Source organism: Leptinotarsa decemlineata, unplaced genomic scaffold, assembly GCF_025532065.1.
Source record: "Leptinotarsa decemlineata unplaced genomic scaffold, Ldec_3_MD MMD2_tig00001064_RagTag_RagTag, whole genome shotgun sequence".
NCBI classification, from domain to species: domain Eukaryota; kingdom Metazoa; phylum Arthropoda; class Insecta; order Coleoptera; family Chrysomelidae; genus Leptinotarsa; species Leptinotarsa decemlineata.
Genome location: NW_027412558.1, coordinates 5,468,694 through 5,488,888, shown reverse-complemented (window position 1 = coordinate 5,488,888; position 20,195 = coordinate 5,468,694). Strand labels below are relative to the sequence as shown.

Below are 20,195 nucleotides of genomic sequence, written 5' to 3'. Positions count from 1 at the left end.
ATTTTGAAACATGTGAAATATTCAGACACACTACAGAGACTGAATTTCCCGTCAATTTTGCAATCGAAACTTTGAGTGCTTTAAAGATAAATTTTGATACTCGTTTCTCAGATTTTGATGTCATTGCGAATGAAATTAAGCTTTTTCAAAATCCTTTTGATTCTGACATTGAAACCCTGGCTCCGGAAGTCCAAATGGAAATCATTGATTTGCAAGTAAATAAAATCGAGTAATTATCATTCTGTGTTTTCTTCTTCAACTTATGACAGCAATAGTAACAACAATTAGGTAATCATTGGCTGTCGCGGGCCGGATTGATGACACTGGCGGGCGGGATTTGGCCCGCCGGCCATAGTTTGGAAACCCCTGGTCTAGGTCATCATTCTCATGCTATGTCATTCCTATTGTAACGTATCAGCTGGAAAAATACCATTCAGTTTCAGCAGCCTCTCTTCCTGGTGAAAATAATGAGACTTTATTGAAAACTGGGATGCTTTAAAAAATAACGGGGTTAGGTTAGGTTAGGTATCAATACTAGGCAAGGAAATATTTTGATCAATAGATGATACAGAGGGTCGAGGTTTCAATTAGCTTTGGAAAAACTTCCACCAGGGTATTTTCATAAAAATTTATTTACGAATAAACGTTGTGAGATCGGGTAGAATAGAAAGAAATCTACCAAGGAGTCACCTCTCAATCTGCTCCTCGATAGCAATCTACTGGACGGTATTGAATATGGCAGAATGAACCACAGGCATGCCAATTGTAAGGATGATGGGGTGCGGAATGAATTTAATAATTTCAAAATATTCAGGCTGTAGAAAATGTCTATTAATGTTGGAAAATAAACAGAGAGATCTAAGAAAGTATTCAATTTGTTATTCGAATCATCTACCACAAGAACAGAAACATTTTGAAAGTAGCTTTTTAATGTACCACTTCACCGAATAGTAATAAGGGTTCTGCATACAAACAAAAAAAATTCAAACAACTGAAGGTTCATAGAAAATACAAATGTTTGGGAGGAGTAATTAAGCCATGTTCATCTCACGTCAGAAGTTTCTGTTTCACCAGTATTTTCAAGAAGAAATGAGTAACGCTGACAAGTTCTCAAACGATTGTGCTATTTACTCTGTTCACAACAAGAAAACAGCACAACGAATCACAAACTATTCCGAAAAATTTGAAGAGAGAATTGTTTTCCTCAATTATAGAGTTTATCCGGAAATCCTCAAAACCGTTCAGCCGGCTTCTTCTTCCTTTTGGCAAGCACTCGAGCTAATTCTCGCATGGCAGTTGTTGAATTCCCACCATCTTATTGAGGACGTCCAACTCGCCTAATCGAACATCCTGAGGTTCGGAATCCATTTTATTGAACTGCCACACGATCGGCTGGTCTCAGGAATGGGACGAGATAGTTTTGCAATTGGTTTAACTGAAGTACTGACAGATTCGAACGCCAGCGGAATCCCAGTGTCTCTGCCGATGAGAAAATATAATTATTTCCAATTGAGAAATCGATAAGACCGAAATGACAATCAGAAGTGGGATTAATTTCATTCCCGCAGTTTTAAAACTAATCCTCTCCGTGCTGCAGCCCTAGGTTTTTTATTCGAGTTGCGGGTATATTCAGAAAGCTCCACTGTTTAATCCAGTTAATCAAACTTTCTGGTCCGGTGATTCGATTTGTCTACTTGAACTACGATGGATTGAATTCCATGTTTGAATCTGATCAGGCGAAATTTCGTTTTTCGTTCGATTTTGAAGGACTTCGAGTATCGACAATCAAGGTACTGAAACTGATTTGAACTGAATATACATGATGTTACAATTACGCAATTGCGTTACTCACAGGTCATCATTATCTTGAATATATAACATATTGTTTGTATCAGCTCTATGTTCATTTCAACTCTTTTAAGTAATTAATATTACTGGAGTTTTTTCCCAACACCAAATCGTTATTTTTACACCTCGACAGGTGTTTCGATCACCAAGTGATCATCTTCAAGAGGAAGATAAAACTAGAAACTTCTCAAAACTGAAGCTATTTATGCTATTGTACATCATACAGATAGGTTATCAGTAATACCACCCATACAAGTGTACCACCCTAAATTAATTTTACAATTGGCCTTTCTATTATTTTACAATATGTCCTTATGTATGTTTGAATGTTACAGCTATATATAGAACAATTTTCAGCTATATAAAGTTAGTTTCACAATATTGCCTATCTAAATATATTTACAATGTGTCTTTTTGTAGTAATCAGTAAACCCAATAATATTATTTCAACAAGCTATATAGTATGCTATTTGGTATTGGTCCGTTATCGTTATTCATAATATTATTATGTTTACTTATTTCTACACTCTCATAGGCATCTAGTTGCCTGTTGTTGTTAACTTGTCTAACTAATCTTAAAAAACTGAAGTCTTTCAAGAAATATCACCTTCTGCCACTGACCCCAAGATTTCAAAAAGTATACGTGAAGTTTGGTGATATATTAATAATATCCGGCTCTAAGGACCGAAATATGAGTGCCATTTTGACTTTCTTTCATTACAGCTGATAATTCACGTGTGTTTTGCCTGGTGAAGTCGGATTAGAGAAAATCACATTTACTAGCCAATTAATTCAACCTGAAAGAGAAAGAATAACAGAAGTGATCTCTACTTTTTTTTTGTTGAATCTTGTAACTTTTCGTCTAAGTGAACTGATGGAGAGATACAAAATTATCCCCAAGAAGGTATTTTTTCACTCATCCCCTATTTCAGATAAACTTCAAGGTAATTTTCTAAACATTATCATCCCCCCAATAATCTTTCTCAAGAGCAAAACTAAATAGGCAACTGGACATAAAACACGTATAAAATTTGATCACTTACGATTAATCAAACCATTTTCAAAGATTTATTTTTATATTGTTTGTTATTTCGTTTATCATTCATTCGAAATTGTGTTTTTCATATACCGCTTCACCTGATAGCTTGTTCATTTCATCATACGCTTGAATCAAATCGAACGCAAACAAGTTCATCGAAAAAACAATTTTGGGCCGACGGCTCATAGGAATTACGTCAATATGCGCAAAATTCATTCGGCGGACAAAATTTAATGAAGCATGCAAAATATTTCAGCATATTCTTCATTCTTTTAGACGTTCATCAGTTCTCGTCAATTCCAAAGTGGAGTTTGTTTCAAATTCCAACAGAATGGCGTGTATCATTTTTAAATTAACTTTGCATCTGTCGTTCCTTTTTTTATGATTTTAATTTGATGATATTATTTTCATTGCTGCTTTCATTCAATCAAATGAAATAACAGCAACAAACTGAATCAACAAGTTATAATGAAATGACGTTAAGAATTGTGAGAAAAAAGTACGCATATAAATACAAATTTATTTTTATATTATATAGTTCAATATGATCTTTTTCATATACAAATTCCTTACTTCCTGAACCTATTTATTCAATATAAGTTCATTTAGAGGTGATTAAAGGATACAGAAATTACACTATCCAGAAATGAAAATAAATTTTCATTGAAGGAGTTGTATTCCAAAAACCTACTTATATAATACAAAGTATCAAATATAAAATACAAAAATTAAAAAATAATCTAATTTTTGTTACTTTTCGAAAAAACGTTTGTTCCAACTGACATGTCCTGCAATTACTTACTTTATTTTACTAAACTATATCCATCCAACAAAAAAAGCAACCCAAACAAAGATAGATGCATGATCAAGGTATGATCACTACGCACATTCGCATTTTTTGTGTAATATGAACTAGTCTCGTCTCTTCCTTTCGCTGGCCAATCAGATTTAACTGCAAATGACTGGCAAAATTCATTGTTACAGTGTCAGTTTCAACGCTTGTGCTGTTTTCATATACGTTACTTCAAAGTTGAAAATTTTTGAAATATCAAGTACTGATACATCTGGAGAAACTGCTAATTTGTTTCCCTACACTCCACGTTAAAAAATTCCTATACCCAGCCGCATATTATAAACAAAATATCTGTCGTTCCTTAACGCGACTCTGTATAAGCAGCCTTGCCCGGGGGATCACGTGCACTATGCATGATAATGTTTTGGAGCACTCTGTTGCTTAGATGGACAGAGTATCTATAGTGAGTCATATGAGTTTGCATCTTTAAAACACATTCAATTCAATGAAAAGATTGACGTGAACAGCCACATTTTCATATTTTTCTGCGACCTGCCCCAAATATATTAATTTCACTCCAATGAAGCTTCACAATTTTGAAGTCACAATTTATTTTTTATAGAAGCAGGAGCACCTGAGACACTGTAGCATAACGAAAAAACTTGTATTGATGTTTCCATTGATCTGGCAAAAGCTTTTGACATACACACGCGGTTTCCTAGCATCGGCATGGAAATGGGATCTCAAGTTTGGGGGAGTTGGTTACATGTGAAATTCCATTAGAAACGTTTCTAGGGTAAATTTTATTTATAGGTTCCTAAATTCTTTTGTAAAACGCAATTCGTCGGGATTATAAATAAGCACGTCGTTGCATTGACTCAATCCTTATTGAGTTGTGGAATCCCTGGATAGATAGATGTAACAAATATAACGGAATCGCTATACTTCAAAGCGATGGTGGAAAGACTTCGGCTAGAAGACACCAAGAACCTCGCAAGGAAGAGAAACCGTTACAACCAGTGCTTGCACTTCCCTTCATCAGAGGATTATCAGAAAGAATGAAAAGAAATGGGTCCAAGTATAACATCAGAATCTGCTTCAGATCTGGAAACACTATCCATAGCAGCCCCACGAAAACCAGGCCACCAAACGCGGACTGCGATTCTAAGAAATGCATTCACCGGATACCCCGTGAATCCTATATCGGTGAGCATGTTTGTACCCATCAACATAACATCCAGTGGTCCCAAGCTGAGATCATATATAGGGAGGAACACTGGTTTAGGAGGAAATTCAAAGAAGCCGCATACATGTTGTTCAACAATGTATTCAGCCAAGCTAGCGTAGAGATACGCAACATATCGAAACTGACAATCAAGCAAAAAATGGCCAACTCCCGCAAAACGGTCATCTCACGCTGAACCGGTGAAGCAGAAAGAGATAATAAGTGACAGTACTCGAATGACCCATATATAGTCATCACCCGAAGACGATTATGGATACTAACAATCGAAACGTCGTGAAGTAATTTGGCTTGGAATCTCCTAATTTTTTTTACTTGTATTTTATCTCTCTGTAATTTCTTTTCAGGGTTATTTTGCTTGATATAATTGTTATTTTCAGCTATTCTTTTTAATTTTCATTTGTATCGGTTGTTTCAGGAATGTCAAATAATTTTACATAATATTGAACAATGGAAGTCCGAACTGATGAAATTCATCATGAACGGGGTTCTGTTTCGGTAGTGAATCTATTACTGTAAAAAAAATCACTGTTATTGTTGCAGTTCATATCACATTCCAACATATTCTTTGATATTGTTCTTATTTTGTCAGATAGGAAATTGTTACATAAAATATTCAGTGATAAATATAAGATACACAATAATACCCTACATTACATTGCATATTTGACCAAATGGATATTGTACTTTACTCAATCGATAGTTCATTATTGATTTTTCCATGTTCATTCTCTTCTCCAAGTGAGTCGAGGTATCATAGACATTTGAAATTGTAAGATCTGACTTTGTACAAGTAAATGGTTGTTATAGACAAATTTACGACAACCCTAATGACTTACTTTTCCATCTGCAAAACTGTAACTGATGAAATATTATTTTCGGTAGTATATCTATTACTGCAAAAAAATCACTGTTATTGTTCCAGTTCGAATCACATTCCAACATATTCTTTGATATTGTTCTCATTTTGTCAGATAGGAAATTGTTACACGAAACATTCAGTGATGAATAGATACACAATAACACCCTACATTACGTTACATATTTCACCAAATAGATATTGTACTTTCATCAATCAATAGTTCATTATTGATTTTTCCATGTTCATTCTCTTCTTCAAGTGACACGCGGTATCATAGACATTTGAAAATGTAAGTTCTGACTTTGTACAAGTAAATGGTTGTTATAAACAAATTTACTACAACCCTAATGACTTACTTCTTCATTTAGAAAACTGTAACTGATAACAAAAAATAATTTCAGTAAAGAACTCAATACCATCAAACAAATTGCGGTTAATAATGAGCTTGAAGCCGAATTAATGAACAAAATACTTGCCAAGAAAGTCTACGCAAAAGCGATTCGAAACGTTTTTCCTATTTATAAGGTAATTAATAAAAACTATAGAGCTTTAACGTATTTTCTACAACCAACGGAAACAGTGTCTTCATTTTTGAGGAAACTAGATATTAAAATTGCAACAAGTAATGCGTTGGGAAAGTTATCTTAAAATAATAAAGACATCCAAATTCGAGAAATAGGAGTATATAAATTGAAGTGTGGAACGTGCCCTAAGGTATTTATTGGTCAAACGGGCAGGACATTCAGGAATCGACTCCAGGAACATCATACGAGCTATATAAATAAGAAAACATATCCAACATATTCAAATCTTCTTCTAGAAGAAAATCATATCTTTGATGAAGAGTTCGAAATTTTGCACATAGAAAATGAAGGTTTGAAACTGAATCATTTGGAAGCAATGGAAATTAATAAACTTAAAAATTCAAACATTCTAATGAATGACCAACTGGAGATGAATAGATCACCACTATTGAACTTGTTTTTTTGAAAACCGAGAAAGAATTATCGATGTAGATGTGAGGTAATATGTTTCAGGTAATCATACTTGAACAGCTACCTCAGGAAGGTAATTTTTTTGAAGTAGTATCAATTATGGTTACCTGTAGTATATAATGATTGATGTAAGAACAACTTGAAGCATAAAAAACTTGAAAAAGCTACTGTGCTAGCGGAACATATTGTTATATATTTTTCAAAATAAAGTTTGTAAAGATCAAATCGTGGGGTGTAGTTTTGAAATGTAACTGATGAAATATTATTTTCGGTAGTGTATCTAATGGTGCAAGAAATCACTATTATTGTTTCAGTTCAAATGACATTCCAAAATATTCTTTGATATTGTTTTTTTTTTCATATCTGGTTCCACATCTTCACGTTCTATTCGAGACTTCGAAACCCTTCGTTCTATAAGTCGGTTCATTCTTTTACATATGTTTTTGTTAACACATCATTCAGAATATCTGTTCTCTTACTCACTACGTCGATATTTTTCAAGTGACCGCATCTCTATGAACTTGAAGTTCTAAAGTGCCACTTGTATTCCAAACAGCTGGAAGCATTTCCTAATTCACATCAACCGAATACCCTCTCGATTCGATGAAGCCAGTCTCCAATTAAAACACCGCACGTCTGATTAGCCTCACTAGTGAGAATGGTGGCAGAAGTGGGATAAAGTAATTTTCAAGTCATATTTACCCTGAACACGTGTTTTAATTTCAGGTTTAATGCCTTCCTGAACCTTCAACGAGAGAGCAAAATAATCACCCTCAAGGAGGAAGGGAACAGTAACCTGTGGAGCTACTTCACCCATTGTGCGGCCCTGTGTGTCCTTCTATCCATCGGCATATGCAACGCCCCACTCATCCACGATTATACCGTCGTGTACAGGGGAAGTTTAGATGACATCACTTTAATATGCATCATCGGAGGCATACTGCATCTGTTCTTCTGGATCGTTATATGGCTTTTCTTGACTATCAAGCAGAAGTGGACGTTCAAGTTGAGAATCACGGTAAGTGCGCGGAAGCGCGGATCTTTCCGTTCGCAATGTTGTTGGCTATTGTGATTACGCAGCGTACGGGAATTGAATGTTGAGGGACTTTTCTTGAAGTACGGTCGTGGTTTGGGGGAAAGTATCGATTTGATGTTATTGTGAAGATATATGAGACGTTCATAGCTCAAATTAATCTTTGGGGACTGTTATTAGTCGAGTAAACACAAATTATGCCTAACAAGCTTCGTATGTATTCGGTATTGCTTGAAGGATGATCGAAATTTAGTGAATCATTGGTCACTTTTTTATAATTACGAATATGACATGATTTGAATTGGAAAATTAATTGCATTTTATGCCCGTTGTGATGTACAAAAAACAATTGATTCTTTGAGTGGAATCTATGAAATACTAGATGACCCTGCAAACTTTTTTACGCCTAAGATGCAATAAAAAAGCACATTTTTGATTTTATCAATTCAATTTTTTTATTAATCAAGTATTTCAATCATTCTTTATTAGGTTACACTCTTCCGTTAAGCACCTTGTAATACACGAAATTGACAAGATTACGTTTACCTGTCATTTACCTTTCTTTTGTTATTCCATGTCAGATGCGTTTTTGCTATACCACGTTTTATAGTGACTTCACGGAAACGTGGTCGAACGGGATAAAAAGTATCCTATGTCCCTCTCCTTGTTCTAAGCTACCTCTCCACCAATTTTCAGCCAAATCGGTACATCCGTTCTTGAGTTTTAAATATTGTAACTAACACCACATTCTTTTATATAAATATATATATATATATACAAAAAATTCTTGTATTCTCAAACCTAGACCTCTAAGTAGTCGCATCACTTCCCATAAGAGCGACTGTAGACGAAATGTTAATTCTCGTGCATTAACAGAACATGTTAATTCGGAGGATCATAAAATGATAGAGAAACCAATACAACTAAAAGAATATTTTTGGAAATGATACATATTAATAACGAAGAACATTCAATGAATAAACGAACTGATATTGATAGTCTCACAAAATTTACACGTACCTACTGAAATATGATAAAGAAAATGAAAGATCTAGTTATTCGAGTATCATTCAGAATTTTCCCACTTGACATTGTCAGCCAAAAATTTTTATCAACTATCATTATATTTTATTCTCACTTTAGTAAGTTCTCCATATTTATATATTTTTTACAAGATATTTAATCTTATTATTGTAGTTGTCCTGACGAAGGTGTTAAATATACCGAAAGCTTGACATATAACAAAGAGTTTTTTTTGTAACAGCCCAGCTATTAATGCAACCTCACGAATTAAGGTTGCAGTCAATGGATCTCTTCAATTGGATGATACGAATATTGATCAACTGCTTGAAGTTGTTAGTTGAATAAGGAATCAACATCTGATAATGATGAAATTTCAATGAGTATTATTGGGAATCTTCCGCTCAAAACGTTTGTATCGCTAATCAATCTTTCATTCAGAAATGGCAGGTTTCCATCCTTTCTATGCCTCTCGTGGGTTATTGTCCATCAACTTTTAGGCATGAGTATTTTAGGAACTTCCTCTGCACGCCCTCAATTGATGTTTTTGGTAGTCATAAACTGGATTCCATAACACAGATCCATACTCTAACTTAGACCTGGCATACGCAAAATATAGCAGTTCCAAGGTGGCAATACTTTTGAAGTTTTTGCCATTTCTGTAAATGAATCCAAGCATATATTTGCATCAGCAGTCATATTCCTTATGTGTTGTAAATGTTAATTTACTGTCGTATGTTATACCAAGATCTTTTATCTCGTGTACGCGGTTGATTGTAGTATTGCTCATTGAATAATCGTACATTAAAGTTCGCTTTTTTGTTGTGAATGATATTATTTTACATTTGGAAGCGTTCAGTTGTAGACGATTGTTATTACACCAAAGTTTGATTACATCTAATTCAAGCTGGCTTTATCCACAAATAGGGTATACATTGCAGATTCAGTGTCATTTCCCAGTGTTCTCACGAAAACCGAAATTCTTAAAGGGCATTATATCCCAAACACGAAAGAACGTATTTGTAAATATCGGATTATGTTGAGATCTGAGTTTTCTTTATTGACAATTCACTTCACAACGAATTACCCGGAAGCAAAAGTCTTGCTGAGGCTTCAACATCGAAAGGGAACGGTGGTCCAAGAAGTTTCCGGAATAGGGGTTGCTTAATACCATCAGTTATGTTGGAAAATCTGGTGGAAGGTACTTACAATTCAAATAAGATTCCTCTTGGCTGGGATTAGATCAAATAGGTGAATGAATGTCATTACGATGTCATCGATGACATAAGCAGATCAAGCTTATTCCGTGACAATGAAAATCGTGATTCATGAATGAATTGAGTGTATTTTCTATAATGTTATCCAATTCGGTACTGAAGAGCCTTAGGGCAAGTGTGTTACGGCGAAACATCGATGTATACCAGTGAGGATGACAGTGTTCCATGTAAGTGCAATTTGTTACCATTCATTTAAAGTAGAACTCATGTGAATGATATCTGATTTTATTCCACAATGAATGTTTAATGAATGTTTGAAATACAAACTGAGTAGAGAAAAGTATCTTCTGTATAATTCAGTGTTCATATAGAAGTATGTAATTCAATGTTTTTATGAAAGTAGCTGTTTCAGGAGGACTTTCTTTCAATTTGTGTCTGAAAGTTACTTCTTTGCATGATCTACACATCCATGTATAGAGTTAATTATTTTCAAATTACTTCCTTCCTTTCTTTGGAAGATTCCCTTTTTTTTTGTATCAAGATGTAGTGGTAGAAAGCCAAAAACTTTTTTCCCAAAAATCTAATTCATGTTGTACACGTTAGCAGTCTGTAATGTCGTAGATTTTATAATACAGGTTCAGGTCGTCTGCAAGTAATAGGCAATGAATATTCAAAGAGATTGCCAAATCATTAAAAAAAAATAAAAATAAAAGAGGTCCAAGATTAGAACCTTGTGGTACCCTTATGGCACACATGATGCAGTATTCTCTTTCCTGTTTGAGGTGTATTTCAATTTGAATGATGGATATACTATTTGAAGGTGGTTGACAATGTTGGTAGCACCCTTCCGGCGACAAGTAACATTACATTTTTTCATCTTTTCAAAAAGTATTCCTCTGGCCAGGCAGTAAACATGGTCGTAGTGCAAACACCAATATTTAGTTCATATTTTGAGCATATTCGTACATCAAATAACTTCCAAATCGATATATTAACAAACCTGAAATGTATATAAATTTGATTCCACATACATTTTCCACGTTAAATTATTCATTAATATGCAGAAATTGCAATCAAACTATCACAACCATGTGCCGTTTATGCATATGATATGTGTCGATACCCTGTCTATTAATCAAAATATGGCATCGGTTTTGATAATTACGGAACTCGATCCAAACTGCACCTGTTAAAGTCACACTTTCGGTTCCATTTATCCATTATCTCCGTTCATTTTGCCGCCATTATGTGGTGAAGTTCGGTTCTAATGGAAGCCGCCTTGAGTGCGTCGAGGAAATTGAATTGATCAAGACACAAATAACTTGAATTGCGGAAAATATTTTTGATGGAATTCGACTGAATGAAGCGTCAAATTGGAATAAGGTCGAAAGCACTTTCGAAGAATCTTCTTTTAGACTCCATTCACTATCTTTCTGAAACATCTTCTAAAATTGAACACAGAAATACCCAGTACTTCGAGTACTTTCAGCACTGTGAGTTCCTCGATGAAAGTACCGATATTTGAAGAATTATATGTGCTTCAAAATGTGAAACACAGGTATTGAAAATATTTCAAGTAGGTACTTTTCAAATGAAAGTACATACGGGGTGTTAATTAAGTATGTACCATAAACTCAACAGACGCTTCCTTAGGTAATTTTAAGACGAAATGTTCATATAAACATGGGTCCGCAAATCTTTCGTTCTCAAGATACAGGGTGTTGAAATAAAAAAAAAGTTTTTCGTAAATATCTTAAATATCCTCTACCTAATTTTGTGGTAATTTGGCAATGGTATTTATAACATCAAGGAGCTGATTTAGCCTCCACGTGATTCAATTTATTAAGTCCAGTGGCGTCTCGATCGGGATTTGAACGAATATTTTTGACTTAAAAATGTACGCCACTGACTTTTGTGCAATTTTCATTATTTCTTTGAATTAAGCAATTAGAAATACAACTTTTTTTTGTCTCATGAAGTTTTTTGTGGAAATCATTTCACAATGATATCCTTTTGAAGCGTTATCATAATTAGGAATCGATGAGTTTCATCTCAAATATTCTTGTTTGACATCTTTTCTCTCTCAGACGCCGCATAACACTCAGATAATATTCTCCATTCACTATCAGTAGATAATTGAAAAAATGTTAACATTACTTTCACTTTTGATCGATGAGTTTTTTTCGTTTAAGGCTCAGTTAGTAGGCACCGAAGCTTGTTGACTGGTTTGCATATCGAATTCGTAAATACATATCTCATCACATATCTCATCACCTTGAACCTAGCTTAGATTACTGTTAGATACATATGTGTGAACTTGTTAATTATTCTATAAAAAATAGGCATTGCCTTGAGTAAATAAATAAATTATTTATTTCCGGCTCTTTCTTGACAGAATATTTCAATAACGCCTGTCACAACGCATAATTTGCGTCGCGTTAATGGTACACACATCTGCCCCGGATCTTAAGGTGGGATGGTCACTAATTAATATCCTGTTTATTGTTGATTGGTCACGAATAGAGTAAAATATGAGTAAATAATTTTATTTTGAATCATGATGGATTAATAATCTTTTTCACAAGGCAGTGTTTCGTTCCTAACTGCCAATACACGATTCTCTGCGTTTTTAGTTGCGAAACATGTGTTTCATTCATTGGTTGTGGCTGATTTGTGGATCAGTGACTAAACTTCCTATAGTTCCAACAATTTCCCTTATTCACCTTCTCAGATTGTGTTGCGGTCTTAACAACTCCGCCGGCATTCCGTATTAATTTCCATTATTCCGGAAACCTGTGAGGTATTTCGATTAAGCGATTCATGATACGGCTCACAGCAGCCGGGAAATTAGCGACAGTCGAAACGTCACAAACAATTTCCACAAACGATAAACTGATTTGTTTTATCTGGTAGCGTAAACTCAATCCGATGCCGGCACGCGAAATTGATTTACTAGATGCTAGGATATGGCCAGGTCTGATGTGTATTAAATTTTCCGGTGTTATGAGGTCGAGTCCCAACTGATTTCATTGGAATTCGCTTGATTTAGTGCCGTTCATAAGGTTTTTCCTCATGTGGCGACGCAGTATATCAATATTGGAAACTATATATCATGTCTGGTATTTTTAGTGGCGGATTTATTTTTATTTGAGAAATTGATTAGATATGGAAAGAGAATGCATTTATCATATAGCAGCGTTATCACAAACAATTTTCAGAACAATTGTGTAGAAACTTGTTACTTTTCGAATACTAGTTGTAATTACAATTTTTCGAGAGTTACGGCCCTACGTTGGGCGCCAATCACTTTATGTACTAGACTTCCTCGAATGAGATATTTGAAAATAGTACTATCTTATAATATACCTTCTACCTTCAATGCAGAAAACATACTAATGCTTCACAGCGATAAAAAAATTAGTATACAAACCGTCAATCATATCCACAATACTAGAAATTAACTTAAAATACACTTTCCGCGAGCCAGGAAAGCAATTGGACAGAGATACTTTGCGTATATTGCACCACGACTTTTAAACATTATCCCAGTAGCCCTGAAAAGTTTACTGCATTCTTGTCCTTCCAAGAAAAAACTAAAAAAATGATTGATTTCTTCTGAGAGACACAAAATCCATGCCACTATGTTTCCAGAAAATATATAAACTCAATGAGTTAATATAAGAGTACCTATAATATGTTTGTGTATATAAGTTTGTTTTGTGCGTATATATGTGTATATGTGTGCGTATATATGTGTAAATACTGACAAAAATGAACAACGTCAATTCGTTGGTGCTTGGTAATTGACCCTTCTCCCAGTTACTGAAAGTTTGAAGCTTTTTGAGGTTTTCTTCGTTTATTTTTCCATACTCTTCATTTTTTTATATTGTAGTTCTGTACTTTTGTCTATACCTCTAGGTTTTCGACTGAAAACTAGGAAACTTTCGACTTCAGCTGCTTCCTGATTCATGTTATCTTTATGATTCCTTGTCATTATTTCTTTCCTCTCCCACCTCCTGTGATCCCACCTAGCATCGCTGATTTGAATTACCGTCATAATATCAAAATTCTGAAAATCATATGAAAATTAAATACAACCATGAGTTATATTTTACATGGAATTAGTTATCAAAAGAAAGAATTAACAAGTAACCGCTCTGTTCTGCCTGTTTCAGAGTTTTTCCATATGATAATTCAGAAAACAGTGACTTGTCTTAAAATCGTTTGATGAAGGATGTATAAATGCCTTAGAGTGGCATTTATAAAAAGCTTGAAGGAGAGGGCCTGTAGGACGACCTGCGCATCCACCAGATATTACACTCCTTGACTATTTCCTATAGAGGAAGCTGAAACAGTGAATATTTATCTACTTATGTATCTGAATTCACTTCTGGATTTCCTTGATAGAACGTAGAAATGAGGAAATAATTGAAATAGTTTCATTTTTTTGTGGGAGAATGGTTAGGTAGACGTTTTCGTAGATGGTTGAGAATCACATTAAATTAGGATAAGATGGTCCAATAAAACAATTTGAAAATTAACTGACCTTGACTGATCCTTGATTCAGGGTGATAACGAAATCATTCTACACGTTGTCATCCAGTTGTTTCTGAGAAAAAGAATCAGAAATGAACTTAAGTTATTAATTTTGAATGGAACTGTATATGGTAACAATATGACATCATTTATGGATATATTGAGAAACAACTTGTTATGAGAAACAAAAGACGCTGTTTGCTCAGTTTTCAAATACGAATTCATTGGAATTTTCCACCAATAACGTACTTTTTATCAATTTTTTCAAATGTTATTTTTACTTCACTCATCCCAAAAATAATGATAGGAAGTGGTAATTTTTCAAACTTCAATGTTGAAGTGTACCTCTTGTACCACAAAAGAAATCAAAGATACTTTGTGGGCCACTTTTTTATGCCGATAAAAAAGTGGAGGTTTCCTTCTTCATCTTATAAATCAATTATTGTCAGAAATAACAAAAACTGCGCTTCTTTACTTTCACTTACAAACGAACCGCTTAGTATCTCCTGTATTTATTGTAGTTCATTTCAATATTGAAGTTAAAAAAATACCACTTTCAATTAATATTTTCGAAATGAATGGGGTGAAATTGTTATTAAACAAACAATAAAACGTTCGTTAATTAGTGAAATATGTTACTTAAAAAATTGAGTTAAAATTGTCTTACTGCAGAAACAACTGAATGGACCTGTATACAATCATTTGCTGTGTACAAAAATTGCGTATTTGAATACACTAAAAAACAATAGTTGTGATAATTCTTAATCGAAGATTGAAATGAAATATTTTTTCAATTAAAAGGTAATCAAAGGATTTTTTACTGAATGATATATCCTGCATTAATGAGACTTTCGTGATTCAAAGTCAAATAAGACTCTTGCGATTCAAATGATAACACTGAGAAATCTTCAGCTACACAAACTACAATTGTGGGAATTCTCAATCGAAGATTGAAATGGAATAGTTGATCAAGTTGATCAAAAGGGATTCTCTTAATGAATGATGAATCTTTTATCGAATAGGCTCTTGCAAATCGAATAATAACACTGGGAAATCTTCTCCTAGATACACAATAATTGTAAGAATTCTCAATCGAAGATTGAAATGAAATGTTTTTTCAAGAGAAAGGTGATCAATGGGTTTTCTTACCAAATGTAAAATTGTGTCCCTTAAAAAATGCACGATAAGTTACTGACAGGAGCGATCATTGTCTGTAGACAATGGTAGGCAGTTAAATCATTTCTACGTTTACTAATTCCCCAATCCTATTTCAGATTGCACCTGAATGCTTCACCACCTCTAACCTCATTTAACCATTATCACCCTTCATTTCTCCGACGTAATCCTCGACGTGCACTTGTTTTCTGAAAATAACCCGCCATCGCTATCTAAGTAGGTCTCTCGTCTCGTCTAACTAAAGACGTCGAAATTTGAATGCAACTCCGGTTTTCATTGAAGGTGACGACTTGTTAGGTAGATTAAAGACTCCCGGAAGGTTCCGAAGATTATTTCCCCGGGCAGAGTGAGTACACCGAGAGCGAGTTTATTAAAAATCGATTTCTGGTGTGATTACAGAGACGCAAATGTTGGAATGATTTAGTATTGCAATTCGTTCGACGGCTGGGGATTATGGTAATTAATTTTGGTTTGGTTCATCGGTTTGTTCGATAACGCAGATTAGAACTCTGGTGCTAAGGACTTTGGAGGATGGATTATGTTTTTCGTCCTTCATGCGGCACTCATGATTCATATGCTTATGATCAAAGGGATGAGGTTTTGAAAAAAACCATGTTACCACTTTGGTTATTCTAAATAAGGACTATATCACCATAGTTATTGAGTGAAAGGCTTATATGAAATTCACTGATATTTACATTTTCTTTCTTTGGATCTCAGTGTCTTCAACTTAAAAGAAAACATTTTTCAGCAAACTTCCAAAACAGAACCTGAACTGAATTCACTTCGGAAATATTATTGTACTGGCGACATCTTTAAATTTTCAGATGAGGTGAGATATTTTGGAAATTAGAACCCAAACACAACGCGGATTTCCGTTTCTTTGCACAGGCGCTCTAACCAACTACGCTATCGAAGCCACCAAGCAGAATAACGGCCGATTCACATTTTCAATTCCGTCAATCGTATTGTTAGTACGATGAGAAATAAAATTTGATAATATATCGTAAATTACTCGATCACTTGGTATACAGTGTGTCCAAGATAAGGATCCTAAGCATGGGAATCTCAGTACCTGTTGGAGATACAGCTTAGGTTAAATTAGGAAAAAGTTGTGTTCTTCAAAGCTTATTTACATGCCGTTTAGAAACTTGAAGAATTTTCATGGCCTGTTGAGATATTTGGGAAAAACGAGAATTTGACAATATCAATTTTATTTTTTTCTGACTTTATTTGAAAAGATATCAAAAAACGAATAACACTTTTCCATTGGCACTTTCAAGGTACTACACGATGGTATTTTTAGTTTTTATATCCGACGTTTCGTTTTCAAAAAACCATCATCAACTTTATTTTTTTAAATAGCCCGAAAAAAAAGTACACCCTGTATCTGATTCCATTTTTTATTACGAATTCAACGATGTAACACATGCCATTGTTTTCTTTTTAGTTTAAGGAAAAATTGCATTTTTTCTATTTTTAAAATGTATTTTTAAGTAGGTTTTTTAAAGTAATGAAAACAACAAAGAAATTAACGCATTTTTTATTTAATCCAAAGGAGGTGTTCAAACAGGTTTCCGTTATTTTCCAAACATAAGTATGATCTTCTAACTGTATAACTTAACGTCACGTAACATCTCTGGTGTGATACTGTTCAATGCAACAGTTACACATTCTCGTAACTGCTGTTCAGTTTCAAAAGAATGTTGGTAAACCCGGTTTTTAACAAAACCCCATATGAAGAAGTCCAGACGAGTTAAGTCAGGGGATCGCGCTGGCCAAGACACTTCACTAAAGGTTCCAATCCACCTTCCAGGAAATCGCTGCGAAAGATACTCTCGAACTTGTCTAGAATTATGTGCAGGAGCACCGTCTTGTTGAAACCAACAGTTATTGACCTGTGCCAGAGGTAAATTATCTAAACAGTCTTCTACATAGTTTTGCAATAAATGATGGTATCGTGCGGCGGTCAAAGAATTATAGTAAAAAAACGGACCTAGTATTTTAGTTCCTAAAATTGCACACCACATATTGAACCCGAAACGTTCTTGATGTCTTGATATTTTCTTAACACGCGGATTTTACTGAGCCCAGTAATGCGTATTGCGGCGGTTGAAGATACCATTATTAGTGACCATACTTTCGTCGGACCATATTATTTTTGAGCTGTATCTCCAACAGGTACTGAGATTCCCATGCTTAGGATCCTTATCTTGGACACACTGTATATAAATGATATTGTGCTAAAATCTATAAATTTGCCTAGTGTCTGTAACGTGTCGAGTACTATAAGTATTTTACGTCAAGATACTTGAGATGACCGTGCTAAGAGACCAAATATTTTCTAAAAACAACATTATTAGAAAATATCACCTTATATTCTGACTGCCACTAATCATGGTCAACCGATTGCAATAATTGTACTTGATCCTTTGATACATCAGATCACCACCTTCTGATGAAGAAACTAGATCTACATAGGCAGCAGTGAATTAATTATTCAATGGAATACTCAATTTGTCGTTTTCGATACGTGGAAATCCGAACCTAGAGCAATGGTCAGCAACAGACGGACCGCGGACCGAAAGGTTGAACCTTGGACCGCCATATATTGTAGTACAGCAAGTGTAAATTGATACGTAGAAAAGGTATACTATGCCTTTATTGATTAAACTAATATTTTTAAGTCACATGTATTCAACTTGTACTTATTTTACTCCAATAAGTTGTCTAGTTAACCTGTTTTACAAGTACCCACATCTAATATGGTTTTATTAGCTTCCTATCTAGCCTGTTTTTGTGTTTGTGCGGCAGAATGGACAGATGTGGTTGCCAAGTTGTTGAATCTGTCAAAGCCATCAATTCGAATAGAGCTAATTGATTTGCAAGAAGATGTTTCTTTGCAAATGTATAAAACGGTATTCACTGAAGAATTTTGGGCAAACATATAAATTGCAAGAAACTAGCTATAAACTTGGCCACTTTGTTTGGCTCAACATACGTATGTGAGATATCTTTCTCGAAATTGAATTTTTTGAAAAACATATATCGTTCGATATTGACAGACGCCCACCTAGAAAACACACTTGAATTTGCTGTTTCTATCGAGAACCAAACCATAAAAACTGGCTTAAGACCGTCAGTGTAGTTTATCACATTAATCTTAGGTCTCGTGTTTTATAATTCAGATTATGATTTGAAACCAAAATAATACATAGGTAGCACCTAATTTTTATCCGTTGTTTTTTCTGGACCTTGTCAAAATATTCTCACAGTATCTGGACCCCACCCAAGACTACTTGCCGACCCTTGTGCTAGAGCATCGAATTCGGATTCATTTTTGATTCATTACTGATTAGGACCTGTTTATCTGACTTAGTTACTTTCATAAAGAATTATTTCATCAAAATTGATCATTTACAGGATATTTAATGAGGATATTCAATAAACTTCCTCAACGTTTCAAAAAACTGGAACTGAATAATTAATTACTGTGTGCAAAGCCTATTACTTCATTAGAGAATTTCAATGGTGATTTTCGATTCACTTTTTATCTGTGAGTTACACATGTTTGTCAGTTTTTTTGTACTATCAGTGTTTGTGACATTCTATTATATTTTGTTCAATGTAACAGTATGTGACGTGTACATATATCGTTAAGGATGGCTGCTATGTAGCGGGTGCGAATGAATGATTTTGATTTTTTGATTTTATCGCCTCTTCTAAATGGGTGAGTTATAATAATGGAATCAACGTTCAAATATATTTTCCTTCATGTAAGAAGCTTTTTGTTATTTCTAGATGCAAAGCCTCAAACTTTGCTATATTATTTTCAATGCGCCATCTTCTGAATGTTCTCAAGAAGAAGCCAACTTGTTCAATTCAATTAATGGGTGATTTTTTAAGAGGGATAGGATTTGATTTTCAAAACAACATAAAAAATTTGAAAAAAATGATGAAATCTTCATTGAAATCGATAGAACGATCAATATAATTTAATGCCTCCGCTTCAGATAGCCCATGCGCAAGATCCAATTTTGGCACACTCTCTCTAACATATCGACCGGTATTTCGCGTATAAATGCTCCAATATCGACTTCCAGAGCCTCAGTCGTTGCTGGTTTATCCCTGTAGACATGAGCCTTAATACGACCCCACAAGAAATAATCCAAAGGCATTAAATCACACGATCTAGGCGGCCAATTGACGGGACCCAAACGTGAGATAAACTGTTCACTGAAAGGCGGCTCTTAATTGGGCCATTGTTTCGCGTGCCGTGCGACATGTGGCACCGTCTTGTTGAAACCATATGTTAGGCATGTCCAATTCTCCCATTTAGGGCAACAAAAAGTCGTCAATCATCACACGGTACCGCTCGCCATTCACAGTACCGTTCCGGTCATTGTCGTCTTTGAAGAAGTACGGCCCGATGA

The 20,195-nt window shown here is 34.6% G+C and overlaps 1 protein-coding gene across 3 annotated transcripts in view; it reads left to right on the top strand.

Annotated features, from left to right (window-relative positions):
* tinc (transmembrane protein tincar) overlaps nucleotides 1-20,195 on the top strand; it is a 252,546-nt gene that overhangs the window by 184,502 nt on the left and 47,849 nt on the right. For all 3 annotated transcript variants that reach the window (XM_074175557.1, XM_023162041.2, XM_023162040.2), the window contains exon 8: nucleotides 7,507-7,798. In XM_074175557.1, the coding sequence (XP_074031658.1) occupies nucleotides 7,507-7,798 (292 nt within the window). The remainder of the gene's footprint in view (nucleotides 1-7,506; nucleotides 7,799-20,195) is intronic.